The sequence below is a fragment of the Rhinolophus sinicus genome, chromosome 15, assembly GCF_057876585.1.
Source record: "Rhinolophus sinicus isolate RSI-liver-muscle chromosome 15, RSI-T2T, whole genome shotgun sequence".
Lineage (NCBI taxonomy): Eukaryota > Metazoa > Chordata > Mammalia > Chiroptera > Rhinolophidae > Rhinolophus > Rhinolophus sinicus.
In genome coordinates, this window is record NC_142515.1 from 91,272,488 (window position 1) to 91,288,376 (window position 15,889).

General features: G+C 45.3%; 1 protein-coding gene across 3 annotated transcripts in view; it reads right to left on the reverse strand.

The window, feature by feature from the left end:
- The window catches only part of LOXL2 (lysyl oxidase like 2), a 92,400-nt gene that overhangs the window by 45,106 nt on the left and 31,405 nt on the right, over window positions 1–15,889 (reverse strand). For all 3 annotated transcript variants that reach the window (XM_019714737.3, XM_019714728.3, XM_019714719.3), the window contains exon 3: window positions 13,777–13,952. In XM_019714737.3, coding sequence (XP_019570296.2) covers window positions 13,777–13,952 — 176 coding nt within the window. The remainder of the gene's footprint in view (window positions 1–13,776; window positions 13,953–15,889) is intronic.

Sequence of the window (15,889 nt, forward strand, 5' to 3'; positions counted from 1 at the left end):
GATCTGATGAATTGCAATGTATCAATAACGTTGCAATGTGAGCCCAGCAGTAAGGCTTTATGTGCTTTCTCTCACTTAGTCTCCAGTCAATAGAACGAGGTGCTTTATGGCTACTGTCATCCGCATTTTCCACAAGAGAAATTGGTTGACACCAATGATCTCCCCAGGACCATCTAGAGGCAGGAGACCTGAGGTATAGGTGAAAAGATCTCTGAGCTGGGTCAGGGAGGGAGAGGTAGGGCTGGGCAGGGGTGCGAGCAGGGAGGGACCCCGTGACCCAAGTGCCCAAGCCCCTGTCCAGCCAGGATGCAAATGAACCATGAGGGTGAACAGGACCATTATTTGGTGCCCAGGGAATCGTGTCTCCTCACCACTGGCTTTCGGGTGCAAAGCCAGGCCCCGCTCCACCAGTCCTGCAGGGCAGTGGAAAGTATGTGGGCCAGCAGTGATGGCATTTGGCCCTGGTTCCTTTCCACACAGAGCGGAAGGAAAGCCGCCAGTGGCAGGATGATTTCAGCCAGCTTGGATCCTGGATTCTTTACAGCTTCCATTCGGGCCACAGGACCCGTGCCACCAAGACACGTGGACAGGAGTGAGCCATGAAAAGGCCTGAGGTCTAAACAGGCCTGTGTCCTCCCACCTCAGAGGCGGGGCCGGGATTCCAGTGTGTAATGCATAATGCCTGAAGGAAAGTTACCACTGTGGCATCAGCCCTGCGGCTTCACAGGGCAAGCGAGCTGGACAGACTTCATTGCATTTACAGATCCTGCCCCCAACTCACCTTCCTGCCACCCTGCCATGGGGCAGCAGTGCAGGCTGGCTAAGGGGAGATGTGAACCTCAGCACCCCAGCTATGACAGGAGGAGGAGGAAGGCCCTGTGTGGGGAGAGGCTCAGCAGAAGCAGGACTGGTGGGGAAAGTCAGGTGGGTTCTAGGATGTGGGAAATGCGGCTTGAAGAAGAGAAAGTGCTAGAACAGGTGTCGTCCTTGGCCTTTAACCAACTTTGTGTGTGTGTCTGTGTGTATCTGTGTATCTGTATATGTCTCTGTGGGATGGGCCTTTTGTCTGTATCCGCACATGACGATGTGTACATGCAGGGTTGTGTGACTGTGTTGTGTGGGTCTCTGTATGTGTGGAGTGTGCGTCTGTTTGTGTACCTATGTGGTGGAGGACAGGGCCAGAGGGACTTGTTCCCTCCAAAGCATTGGAGGAGCAGTCAGGACAGGCTTATTTATACGCATTGTTCCTTCAGAATGGAATGTTGTTTCTTCTCTGTCCACAGAACCAACTCCTTTCCATTCTGTTGGACTCAAGTCTCATTCATTCATTCAACAAAATACAGTCTCTCCCCTCCATGGACCCTGCCTCCTCCCAACCATAGGGCTTGCCTCTTCTCTGAAAAATAATGACTGCAAGGCCCTTATTTTATCAATCACCAACCAAGTCATTACACGTCAGGCTCTGCACTGAGAACTTTCTGACCATTCCCTTGATTAATTCCCACGACAACCTGTGAGAAGACTAATGGTATACCACATTACAGGGGAAAAAAACAAGAAAACTTGGCAAGGTTTTGCAACTTCTCAAGTTCACACAGCCAATCAGTAGGCAAACAAAGGTGAAAACTGAGTTCTGACTCCAAGCCCACGCTCTAGACTAGTAACCACTGGTCTCTGAGAGGTCTTTACCCCCCCACTCCCTGCCTGGTTTAGAATTGACCCACATAGGGCAGGGCCTGGGTCTGGCTTCTAGGTGGTCCCTTTGGGGCCTGGCCAGTGCTGTGCAAAGTCCACCCTGCACCCGCCTGGAGCAGTGGTGAGTCAGACCCAAGTGCTCGTACGTGAGGGCAGAGCTGACTCCCAGCTGCTCCTGGACTCAGGCCTGGGGAGGCAGGGGAACCCTGCATGGCTCACGTTCAGCACTCACTGCTAGCTAACAAGCTCCCATAGGCTGCTCAGAGACCTCTGTGTAGAAAAACACAGGCAGACACACATCACTTCCCTCCTTACTTCACTGCTGTGGAATCCCTTCCATAACCACAAGTGCTAGGTTTTGTTTTTTTCCTCCCCTAGAAGTTCGACTCCAAAAGAGAAGAGAGGATTTGAAACATTAAAACATAGACACATTTTCCGTTTCTAACCAAGGGCTCTCTAGACTTGTTAGATTTACATTAAGCCCGATAGCCCAGAAGCTGGTAAAGTGTCTGGCACATTTTAAAATTCAAATTAAAGTCTGAATGCTGTCCCCCTTGCCAGAGGCAGTAGTTTACCTAGCTCTCCAAAAGGCTTCCCTCCAGGCAATCCACAGAACCTTCTGGACTTGCCCTATTCAGAGCTAATCACATCCCCAGGGAGGGCCTGAGTACTGGGAGCGCTTATCACCTGCTTCCAAAAGGGAAAATCAAGGTGCAGTGAGGCCAGGACCTGCCTGCCTCAGCCAGCAGGCTGGTGAAGAGCTTGGACTTCTGGTCTTGTGCCTGAATATTTCACATTTGCAGCTTGGTGAATAACTTGCAAATTCCACAACGTGACAGTGTGGGGCTGTCGCCAATGAGGGAAAATCGCTAGTTTTGAAAGTCTAGTTGGAGATTGCATCAGAGGAAGACAGAGGGGGAGGCAAGGCAAGAAAGCAAGGAAGCCTCCAACGCACTTCACAATTTATCTGGAAACTGGGCACTAGCACATAGTCCCCCAGGGAAGAACGTTTGCAAGGGCCAGATCTTAGCCCAAAGATCCTCCTTCCCTCTGCTCTAGAAGCCATTATTTTTTTAAATAAATTGTTTCTTTAAATATTTTTTTTATTTTTCAATTACAGTCAACATTCAATATTATATTAGTTTCGGGTGTACAGCATAGTGGCTAGACATTTATATAATTTATGGAGTGATCCTCCCAAATAGTATCCACCTGGAACTATGCATAATTATTACAGTTATTGACTATATTCCCTATGGTGTACTTTACATTCCTATGACTATTTTTCTTTTAACTAAATTTATTGGGGGTGACATTGGTTAACAAAATTATATAGGTTTCAAACGTACAATTCTGTAATACATCATCTATACATTGCATTATATGTTCACCACCCAGAGTCAGTTCTCCTTCCATCACCATATATTTGACCCCCTTTACCCTCTTCTACCACCTCCCCCTCCTCACTTACCCTCTGGTAACCATTAAACTGTTGTCTGTGTCTGTGAGTTTTTGTTTGTCACTTTCAGTTTTATATCCCACCTATGAGTGAAATCATATGGCTCTCGACTTTTTCTGTCTGACTTACTTCGTTTAGCATAATAATCTCAAGATCCATCCATGTTGTCACAACTCATGACTGTTTTGTAACCAACAATTTGTTACCTCTTAGTCTCTTCCCCCTTTTCACTCATCCGCCAAACCCTTCCTATCTGGCAAGCATCGAAATGTTCTCTGCGTCTATGAATTTGTTTCTGCTTAGTTTGTTCCTATATTTTATTTTTTTGATTCCACATATAAGTGAAATCATATGGTATTTGTGTTTCTCTGTCTGACTTACTTCACTTAGCATAATACCCTCTAGGTCCATCCATGTTGTCACAAATGGCCAGATTTCATTCTTTATGGCCAACATTCCATTGTATATATGTACCACATCTTCTTTATCCATTTGTCTATTGATGGATACTTAGGTTGCTTCCATATTCTTGGCTATTGTAAATAATGCTGCAATGAACATAAGGGTGCATACATCTTTTTGAATTCGTGGTTTGGGTTTTTTAGGATAAATACCCTGAAGTGGAATTGCTGGATCATAGTTCTGTTTTTAATTTTTTGAGGCAACGCCATACTTTAGAAGTGGTAATCGAACATCAGCCCAGACTTCTTGGAGTAGTGTTGGGGTGAGAGGACCGTGATGACATATGAGTCCACCACTATCCCAACTAGGATGCACGATCGGTTAATTCCACACAACTTCTGCTCACTTAGCAAGTCCCTTCCTTCTACTCCTTCTACTTTTAACAGCGTCCTGCATCTTGCTCTCAAAACCTGCAGTTTTCTTTATTTAGCTATTTCAAAAAATGTCTTATTAGATAGCGATCCATTTTCCCAACTGCTAGCATGGCACCTTCCTCAGTACCTCAAACCAAACACATCCAGGATGCCCTCAGCATTTCCTGCTTTCACTGGGTGAGGCTCCAGCCCTTCCAGTTTGCAGACCAGAAGGCTTGCGTGCCTTTTGCACCCTCTGTCTTCCTCTATCTTACAGCCCATTCTGCCCAGCAAAGCCTTTTCTATCCTTCTACCACCTTTCCATCCCCTCTTCTGTTTTCCTGTCAGGTGTTCCATGACAGTTGTGAAAACAGGAGAAGGGCATATAATTCCATCATTTCCCATGGGCCCTGCATGTCTTCTCAGTCTGAGTGACTCACTGGCCCAGGCCATGAGAACACACCACTGGCCCGTTCACCCACCCTGACCACAGTGTCCTCACGTGTCTTGCTAGGAACCTTCATGTGATGCCCCAGGCCTTAGGCTCTGGTCAAGAGACTCCTTGATCAGCCCATCTCATTCCCTCCCTTCCCTTTTTCCAGCCAGTGAGCTTTTCCCACCATCTTGCTGCTGTCACTCTTTGAATCCCAGTGTCAATTCTCTCTTCCCTTCTCTCTATGTGTTAGGGACAATTTCATTCAAAAAATATCTGTTGAGTGCTATGATGTCCCAGGCACTGTGAGATTCTGGGACACACAGGTCAATCAGACAGGCGAATCTCTTGCTGTCACTCATGACAGAAGGGGAAAGAAACAGCACCACTTCCTCCATGAAGCCCCCTCCCCTAAATAGCTCATTCACATAAATTTCTTCTTATCCTTCTAACGTTTGCCCTCTGAATCACTCGTTCAGTCCGTGGTTATCCTGACCCTCTCGTACTGTTCTTTATCAGTCCACATGCTTTTGCTGCCTCGTCAGACTGTGAATCCCTCAAGGACAGAACTGTGCCTCATTTTGTTGTTGTTGTTGTTATTTTCGTTATTACCCACAGCTCCTAGTGCCAGACAGACACATAGTGGGTCCTTGAATATTTTTGGAATGAACCAATAATAATTTCGAAAAATCCGATTACAGGAATTCAGCTTAGCTAGAAACTTTGGGCTCCCAAGCTAAAAATTTCATAAAGACTCCCTTTATTCTTTGTTGAATGCAAAGTAAACAGCGAGGCAGTGCTTGCCTCCCTTCATAGCATAAACACTACTTATGTGACGTATGGATACACAAGCAGAATGTCTGCCCTTTATCCCTGTGTTCTTGTCATCTGAGGTACTTAACACCCTTCCTTTTCCCCTTGAAATCTGATTGCAAGTAAAGCTATTGCACTGAAAGCTGATCTGATCCTCAGCACATGTTTAGATGGTTTAGCTAAGTGGGTACTATCTGTAAAGCGTGTGAAGCATATTGTGTTAGAAGAGTCTAGCTACCGTGTTTCCCCGAAAATAAGACCTAGCCGGACAATCAGCTCTAATGCGTCTTTTGAAGCAAAAATTAATATAAGACCTGGTCTTATTTTACTATAATATAATACCGGGTATAATATAATATAATATAATATAATATAATATAATATAATATAATATAATATGTATAATATAATATAATATAATATAATATAATATAATATAATATGTATAATATAATATAATATATATAATATAATATAATATAATATGTATAATATAATATAATATAATATGTATAATATAATATAATATAATATAATATAATATAATATAATATAATATGTATAATATAATACTGGGTCTTATATTAATTTTTGCTCCAAAAGACGCATTAGAGCTGATTGTCCAACTAGGTTTTATTTTTGGGGAACCAGGGTACACTGTAATTATCCCCTGTTGATGATCAAATCAGGAATTCATAGCATAAGAAGCTGCCTGTAACATTTTCCAGCCAGTGGCTTGTGACTGGGTCTGATGGGTGAAACGGGAGAGGGAAGGCATTGTGGCAATGTCTGTTCCTCAGCTCTGTGATGGAGACCAAGCGGGGTAGAGGGGACGGGGTGAGGGTGGAGTGGAGAGCTGAGGTCATGCTAAGCTACCAGAGGAAAAAGCCACAGTCTGTCTGGGCCCTCCTCCTATAAATCAAGAACTTTGCAACGCTGCTGGAAAATCGAATACTGTTTCTTTTTCCAACCTGAAAGCACTGGGGTAGGTAACAGAGGCTGATTCTTTGGAGAACAGGCAAGGCCTGCTGTCTGCAGGAAGCTGGCAGGAGACCTGCTCCAGCAACCAGGCCCTAGGACCCAGCGGAGGTGCTGACAGACCAGTGGGCCAGGCCCAGTGACCCACCACACTCCCAGGTGGGGTACCTGATGTTTCTCTTCAAAGCAATCATCACCTTGGTAACAAAGTAATGATCTGGGAAATCATTTCTCTCCACTATTAGACAGCAAAGCTGTAGCAGGACAAGACTGTCTGTTCATTTCATTAATCCCTCTATTCCCAGGGCCTAGCAGAGGGTCTGGTGCTCAATTAACATGTATTGAACAACTAAATGAATGGATACAGCTCCAGCCGCCTTAGCAACAGCCCTCCAGCATGGCGGAGGTAACTCAAATGAACCACTGGGGCCCATTGCAGAGCCAGACTGGAGACCACCAGCCTGCCCTAGTCACATCAGCAGACCACTCTACAGAATGGATCCCCCCAACCAGGGCAGAGAGAGGCTTTGTCTGGCCCACGTCAAGATCCTGCTCCTTCCATACAGCACCCCTTACACTGACCTCTCTCCATTAACCTCTCCCTTTCCAAACTGCCATACAACTTACCATCCACCCCACACTGTTCCAAGTTTGCGTACTTAAAGTCCATTCATTTATTTCATCTTGCAAGTAACGTTATTTATTCATTTATCTCATCTCACAATTATCAATACAATGGTATTTACACTTTTCAAAGGGCTGTGTGTGCAAAGCTCTGTCCACGAATCAGGTTCCCAGATTTGCCAGGATGTGCACAATCTCAAATATTTTGTTGTGTTAGACACACACAACAAATTGACAATGGATAAATTCCCTTTTGCTTTTCAGATGCTGTGACCTATTTTTAGTTTGTCAAACAGATCACCTTAGAACTACTTCTCTGGTGTCCATTGTGATGGCTGGCAAGCATGACCACCCAGAGGCCCTCGATAAACAGAGTCACGGGATGTTAGCACCGGATAGGATCTCATCCATCCTCTTTCCCAAACTCCCAGGACAGCTGGACATTTGGGCAGGACTGGGGATTCAGAGCTATGGGCTTCCAGGGTAACTCTGTACTCCCTTGCTGAAGAGTCTGGCACAAACTGCCACTTGCAACCATTTCTCATCCTGCCAACAGAGGAAGGACGTCCAGCTATCCTGTGGACATGGGGAGATGTGGGTCTATATTTAGGCCTGGAGGGACCACCACCTTCTAAACTGCTCAGAGATGAACACAGCCTCCCTTTCTTTCCTTAACCACCGAGGGTAACCTGCCGCACCTCCTCTCTGGTGGGGGGGGACAAAAGTCCTGGCTGGGAGGTGCTGGGGCCTTTCTAGAGTTAATCACTCCCTTTTCGGCTTGGGGCCTCCATCCCCGGGAGCCCCCAGATGCTGGTGCGATAAGGCTGCTGCTGCCGAGAGGAAAATCTTGAAGCATTTGGCAGCTGACTGTGACTAATAAAAACCTGGACTCCTGGAATTTAAAAAATTCGCAACAGCCTCAGTCCGTGTGGTTAAGAGAAGAAAGAGCTTTTTCAGGTCTCAGCGCCCTTCCAGAAGGATATGAAAGAGTGGAGAGCAGGGGTACCAGATTCTCCCAGTTCTGTCCTCGTCCCCTCCAGTCCTGTTGTTGGCCTCTCCAGACCTCCTGGGCTGCCTGCTGTCACAAAGGAAAAACTGAGGCCCCTCGAGGCTACTGGGGGATAGGCCACACCTAAATCTCACAGCCTAGGGATTTCCAATCAGTTCTGGTCACCTAATTGCTTTTGCAAAGGAATTTTTAAAAAGTGGGTCGAAAAGAAGGTGTGGTGGGGAGGTGGAGAAAAGGAAAAGACCTGAATGTTCCCTGATGTAACCACACATGGCCCTAGCCACGAGCCGTGCCATGAGCACATGACTTAGCAATGTGCAAAACAGCCAGTGTCCAGAGGTTTGCACAGAAGGGCATCTGGATTTGTAATCTCTCCTTATCTGATGCTTTTTCCAACTTGTCTACCCGCCACAGACAGGAAACAAAGCCTCTTGATTTAAGAGCCTCTGAAATCCTGGGAGGTTTGTTTGGGGCTCTGTTTTCTGGGTTTAAAAAGATTTGTTCACTTGGAACCAAAAGTATTTCCCATTTTATTTATTTATTTTTTTTGCTCCTCCTTATCTTTTGTTACGATTTTGGGGCTTCAAGGTTTGAGACTCCTTGGCCTTACAAAAAAAATGCTATTTTACATACAGTAAGGTCTCCAGAGACCCCAGAAGGGTCAGTCACTTCGGACATACAGCTGCAAGTCTCAGGCTCCACCAGGACCTGTGGAACTCAGGTGTCCTGCCTTCAACTCGGGGGTCTAAACCTTAGAATACACAGCAAGATGTGACAGGACAGCCTGTATCGGAAATGGGAGAACTGAGACTCCGCTTGGTTAATTCTCTGGGTGAAATGAACCCAGACTGGTAAGTCAGTGGTAGGAATACCTCTACAGTTTGCAAGCACTTTTACAGAAATCATCTGAGTTTTTTCCCCTACAGAATATTTTAAACTACCTTGTAAAAGATGAGTACCTGCTGTGTCATTCTGATGGAGAAAACATTGCCACTCTGGATTGCAGACCGGCATAGCTGGAAGGCACTAGAATTCAACCTGCTCATCTCAAAAAAGAAAATGGACTTGCCCATTGTGTTAGCTGCTGGCCACCAGGTCGCTCAAGGTCCAAACCTGTGACCTCTCTTGTGGTGGGGTCATTCAAATGAGAAAGGTATGCTTATGAAGTGTCCAGGAGCCCCTGAGGATGCCCCCAAGCCGGATGCAGGAGCCACTGCAAGCACAGCTAGCTCAGCGAGTGAAATTCCGTCACCCAGGCCCCAGGGCTAAGTGACTCATGCCTCTGGCATCCCAGAGTGGGATGAACTTGGTCTAGACTGATGCACAGTTTTCTTCCACTCTCTGCTTGGGGAATTCCAGTGTGCTCGTGAGAAGGCTCACACCTGTGAGTGTCATCTCTAAAGCTCTGTGATCTGTCCCCAGTCTCCAGGGGTCAGTGAGGATCGATGTTATACAGCCCACCACACCTCTGCAGAGTAGGGGTGGGAAGAGATGGGTGTCTGCATCACATTCATTTACACCTGGGGTCTCAAGACATGGAGAAATCATTAACTGACACTTCACTTTGACCACACTTCACTCTTCGTCATTTTTGAATCTACAGGCCCCAAATGGGGGAAAGTGGAGGGAGGGCTTTAGCTTTCACACTTGGATATGGAACAGTGAGGGCAAAAAGTCTGCTCCTACTTTCAAGGCCAAGGTTGGGAGGGGTCAGAGAAGAGGCAGGGAGAGAATGGAGCGCACAGCTGGCATCCCTTCTCTCTCTCTCTCTCTCTGATGTATAACGCTGATTCACACAATGGTGGACACTGCCAACAACCAGCTGTGGTTGCCCTCCGCGTGGGCTGGGTATATTTTCATAAATGCAGAGTAACAAGTGATCTTAGAACTTAGTAATCACCTCATCCTGCTTCCTTCCCAATGCAGGAATCTGGCTGCAATTTTCCTGGTTGGCGGCCATCCTGTTCCTGGTTGAACTACTCCAGTGACAAGGAATTCACCACTAATAGGGCAAAAGGGCATCCACTGCAAAAGGGCAGCCCTCAGTCTTACAGAATTTTCATGTTGAGCTGAAGTCTACATCCCATTACCTTCTCATCCATCTTAATTCTGGGATTTAAAACAAATCATAAACATCGTCTCCATGGTAGCACTTCAAATATTTGAAGAAAACAGACACAAATATTTGAAGAGAACAGACATGTCTCCCCCCATAACTCTTTTCTTGACCCAATATCTTCATTTCCTCATATGACATGGTTTCCCAATCTGTCCGTTTTCTGCTAGTTCTTTCTCTGGGTGACCTACTTGAGAAATGGCCCCAGAACTGAATCCTGCACTCAGTTCTTGGTCCAAAAAGGAAAGAGTTTAGGAAAATAACTTCCATCAGTGCATCAGTTTATATTCAATTTTTTCAGCAGCCGTATCATACCTTTGGCTTATACTGAGCTTTCAGCCAACCAATCCCCTTCAGGGATTTTTAAAAAACATAATCAACCCTTTCAGTCACTCTCTCTAGCTTTCACTCTGTGGATGATTTTCCCCACCATGGACCTTGATATAGGACATTACAATGGTCCCTAATATGTTACAGTTGGGGCCTATTATTTCAACCTACTGAGGTTTTTCTGAATCTCATTCCCTAATGTTATATTCCAGCAATCCCTTCCCGCTTTGTGTCTCCTATTAATTTGATCAGTACTTATTTTAATCTCCATGTGAATTTCTGATACGCGATGGGGAAGTGGGAGTAGAGCCCACTTACTGTCCTCACATTGACTACTCAGCAGTTCTCCTGGGTACCATTAGTCAGTACACTGTAACTCCACCTAACGGCACATCCACCAAACCTACTTCTCGCCTCTTGTCCACAACCTTTAATAGGGGACATTTCTTTAGCCAAGAGGAATGACTTCATGACTTCAGCTACTAACACAGGCTATTACATGAAGTATTTCAGAGAAACATTTCAGCATCCCACAAAAATCCACTGTAGGTGGTCTGAGCAACTCCCTGCCCGTCAGGCCAGCACTGCCAGTAAGCACAGACCTTAGCCACGAAGCCCTGGATGGAAGACTCGTCTGACAATTCTCAAAGGCTCTCCTCAGACACTCTGAGAGCGAGGCCCTCTCATGACCTACTTTCATCCGATACCAAACGGAAGAGGTTACAGGGGACTGCTCATCCATTGAAAGTTTCCTCAGTGTCTGTGGCGGGACAAGACAGCCACCACCCAGTCTGGTTCATTCATAGCAATCAGTCTGATTTTTCCGACAGTAAGAGGGAAGCCTTCTAGGAAAATGCAGAGGATGGAAGGTTGTGGAAGTCGTCCAGCCTTTCTACCCAGATGTCCCCCCAGCTAGCCCTCTCTAGGTTGCTGTAAATTCATTTAGGATCTAGGCTCCCTGCCTTGGAATGACATTCCAGCTTTCCCCAAGACATGCATCTTGTGTTCTCAGGTTATAAGGCCTGGAGGACAAGGGCCATATTTTCTTCCCCCAATGGTGTCCCAGATCATATCTGTATGCAGCAGACACCCAACAAATGTCCGGAAGAAAGATAGGGACCAACCTTTCCTATCGTGGACTCCAGCCCCTCCAGAATAAGAAAGTATTCTCCAACAGATTTTTTTCAGTCCTCCCTCGGCCTATTCTACCCAATTAAGGTTCTGCTTTTCATATGACCCATCTTGTTTGCCCTCCAAATACTCAGCATCAGAACTCCCCATAGAGGTAGGTATTCAATAAAACTTCTCTGTTGAAGTGATACTCACAGAATCCTTTCCCAGAATCATTTTTTCCTAGTGACAAACCCACTGACATTTTGGCCCACGTCCTTTTGATTGAAAAGAATGACTTTTTTATGCCCAGAAGCCCGGATCTTCACTTGACAATCCAAGTGGATTATCCTGAGATCCTAGGCCAAACAGAGGCCCATTAAAGATGTTATAAATAACTCACTATTCTAGAAGGCAGGGCAATGCTATGAAGGAAAGATGTGCTTCTGTGTGCTTGTCATCACTGTTTTGTTTGATATTTTGTCCTGGGTGATTCTTCATCTATGGGGATAATGATCTTTGGTTTGAATTCCTGGGAAGGAGAAAACTTGGGGGTTAGACATGTTGTTCAAATTAAATGCTAACATTATTTCTGTTGGATACAATGGTGAATTAGATATAGCCCCTGCCCTCATTGGAAAGATGAGATACATACAAATGGGTGCTAATTATTCTGTATGAGCTTATAAAGAGAGGAGACGGAAAGTGTGAAACTGAGTTGGAAAAGTCTATACTCCAAATCATAAACTTCACGGTAAAGCAAAGTTATCAATGGTAACTGGAATACTAAATAAAGTACATCAACTCTATAACAATCACTTCTAGTTATTTCTAATAAAATAGCAGCATTTGAAGAATGTCAGCTAGAAATGGTCTCCTGCCAGCTGAGAGAAGGCTGGAGATCCTTTTCCATGCTATAATACAGGTTTGGATAAGCTCCCAGAATGCTCTAGGAACATATGAGAAAAGAGCAGGACAGTGTGAGTCATGAGAGGAAAAATGTAAAGACCACAATCGGGGTAGAACTTCCTCTGGAACCCAAATAGGGCAATTTCAAGAATCACCTTTCTTCAGCATTAGTCTGGGGTAAGCTGAAGGTTAAAGCACAGTAAAGACTCCTTAGTCTGGACTCAGGGCAGCTCCCACAGCCCCTTGGGGTGACCCCAATATATTCCTTGAGAAAGGAGTCTTGGCTGCCTACTCCTCCAGCCCTGAGCCCACATTCCTTGAACGTAAGACTAGTGCAATAAATATTTGCTAATTTTGTTGTTTAAGTGGAGAATCTCTTGAAAAGAAATCTGAAATTTAGCCATAAATGTAGAAGGGTCAGGAGACTTTTGCCATTCCCAAATGCTGACTTGGGTCAGGCAGCAACATTAGAATCCTCTGAGAGAGCTTGAAGAAGTAACCTGTTCCCATAGTGGGAGATCCTGATTCAGTAGGCTAAGGTGAGACCCCAGTATCTGCATTTGTGAAGTAATTCTGATCCCCAGCTAGATTTGGGAACAACTGTCCTGTGGTAGCCAGCTTCCGAGAGGATACCCCGTGGTCTCCACCTTCTGCCTTCATGCCCTTGGGTATTCTCCTCCCACACTATACATGGTTAATCTGTGTGAGTAATAGAATACAGTGGAAATGACGGAATATCACTTCCAAGATTAGGTTATGAAAGACTGTGGCTTCCACGTTTTGCTCCCTCTCTCTCTCTGAAGCAACACAACTGCCATGTCTTAAGGACATTCAGGCGATCTATAGAGAGGATGTGTGGAGAGGATCAGAGGGCGCCAGCTGACGGTCAGAAAGAAACTAAAGCCTGCCAACAACCGCATGAGTCAACTTGGGAGACCATCTCCCGACCCCAGTTGATAGCCTAACGGCATCCTCATGAGAGACTGGATCAACTAGCTAAGCCACTCCTGGATTCCTGACCCTCAGAAACTATGTGAGATAATAAAAGTTTGCTGTTTGAAGCTGCAAAATCTGGGGGGTAATTTGTTATGCAGCGATTGATAACTAATACACTTTCCTAGTCCAAAGGGTAAGCTCCTGAACATAGTACAGAAGGCCTTTCATGCTCACCTTTCTAGCTTCATTTCACACTACTCCCAGATTCACACATGAGCAGCACTGGCCTACGTATCCCCAGTTCACACCTCCATTCCTCTGTGCCTCGGCCCAAGCTGTTCTCTGTGTCTGGAATGTCTTTTCCCCGTTGATGGCATCGCATCCCCTTCTTCAGAAATCCTCCCCCAATGGTCCCCACACCAAATCCAATTGCCTCGGGCCTCCCTTCTCAGGGCTCACACACACTTCTTGGAATCAGTAGACACAAAGAGAGTGACATGCAAGGAGGAAACAGTCACTTGAAGGAGTCATCAAGAGCGCATGACTTGCCTCTATGTGGTTGATCAATGAATTGTCGAATTTGAACCCAGGAATCCTTTTGTCACTGCACACCACACCCACGTCTTCTGTGTGCTTGCAGTCAGTGACACCCCAGCCATTGGAGGAGCAGGCTGCGAGGGTTGCCTCTTTGCCGTTGCAGTAGACATTGTCCAGCCAGATGGGGCCTGAAGGAAGTAGAGAAGAGGGAAACCAAGCACTACGTCAAAGTAGGTTTGAGTCTTTGCGGGCACCAACGTCGCACATAGAGAATTTTCCCTCTAATTTTGGCAACTGTATGTGGCCATCAATTGATTTTTAGTATGTTAAAATATTGCATATAGTTCTAGACCATCTGGATTCCCTTGCCAGAGGGATATGGTAGACGGAACACGATTTGGGTAGAAATCAGAGTTGAGCCCGGACGTCATGTGGTTATAGGGGGAAGAGCAGGGTCTTTGGATACTAAGCTAGGGGTGAATTGGCTCAGCCACTCAGCTCTGTGACTTTGGTCAAAGCCCCTTTTTCTCATCCATAAAGTGGGGCTAATGACGAATTGCAAGGCTGTGTGCAGACTAGAAACAAAACATGGCACTTGCCCAGTTTATTGTTGGCCCATACTTACTCAAAAACAGTAACTACAATGATGATAATGATGATGATGATGAAGAAGAAGCAGATGTGATTTTAGTTATACCGACTATGACACAAGTCAGACTTACCTTCCACCTGCAGCAGAGGCTGAACTATGGCCTTTCTGGGAAAATCTAAGCTATCCTGCAACTGAGTGTTTAAAGCTTTTAAGGCATTTTCACATGTATACCTCCCCTGACTTCCTCAGACCTCAGGAAAGAGGATGAAAAAGCATCGTTATTCCTACTTCACACAGATGCAGAGCTCTGGCTCAGAGAGGGCACCCCACTCTGCAAGGCCACCCCCTGAGCCCAGTACCCCAGTCCATTCAGTGCTCTTGTCACTTCCTGATGTTTCCCATCCACTGATTCAGAGACTAACCCACAGAGCGGCCTCCGCAAGTTTCAGAAGTCAGGTGAAGGCAGGACTGGGGTGCAGCTGGCCGGGCAATCTCTCTGGGAGGCCCTGTGGAATTCTGCTCACCTCCTGTGCATTTACCTGATTTGCACTAAGTACAGAATTTAGTGTGCAAGGCACTAGAGGGTTAATCACAATAAGACACCCCCTTCCACCCTTTAGGATGGCTACTATCAAAAACACAGAAAATAACAAGTGTTGGCGAAGAGGTGGAGAAATGGGAACCCTTGGGCACTGTTGGCAGGAATGCAACATGGTGCAGCCCCGATGGGAAACAGGCATTCCTTCCTCAAGAAATTAAAAATGGAATTACTATATGGCCCCGCAATTCCCACTTCTGGATATACAACTAAAATAATTGAAAGCAGGGTCTCAAAGAGATATCTGCACACTCGTATTCATTACACCATTATTCACAGTAGCCAAGAGACGAAGGCAACCCAAATGTCCATTGATAAATTATGATATATATATATTATATATATATATATATATATTATTATTCAGCCTTTTTAAAAAAAGGAAATTTTAACACATGTTGTTACATGGATGAATCTTGAGTTCGTTATGCTAAGTAAGCAAGTCACAAAAAGACAAATACCACAAGATTCCACTTATAGGGGGTACCTAGAGTTGTCAAAATTCATAGAGACAGAAAGCAGAACGGTGGTTTCTGGGGCTGGGGGAGAGGGAATGGGGGAAATGTTGTTTAACGGATGTAGAGTTTCTGTTTTGCAAGATGAAAAACATTCTGGATACTGTTTGCACAACAATGTGAATGTACCAACTCTACTGAACTGTACATGGAAAAATGGTTGCGATGGCATATTTTACATTATGTGTATTTTGCCATAATTAAAAATAAAATTTTTTTAAATGCTAGAGAGTTTTCAAATAGTGATTTTTATAAGTGCCACTACAAAATGAAAGGGAAGCAAACTCAAACCTGTCATTTTTCTCATGGCTCCACGTAGAACTCTATAGTATAATGGAGTCAGATAACCTGGGTTCAATTTCTCTCAGGCTTGGGTACCACGTGACTTGGTCAACTACTTCACCAAGCCTGTTCCCCATT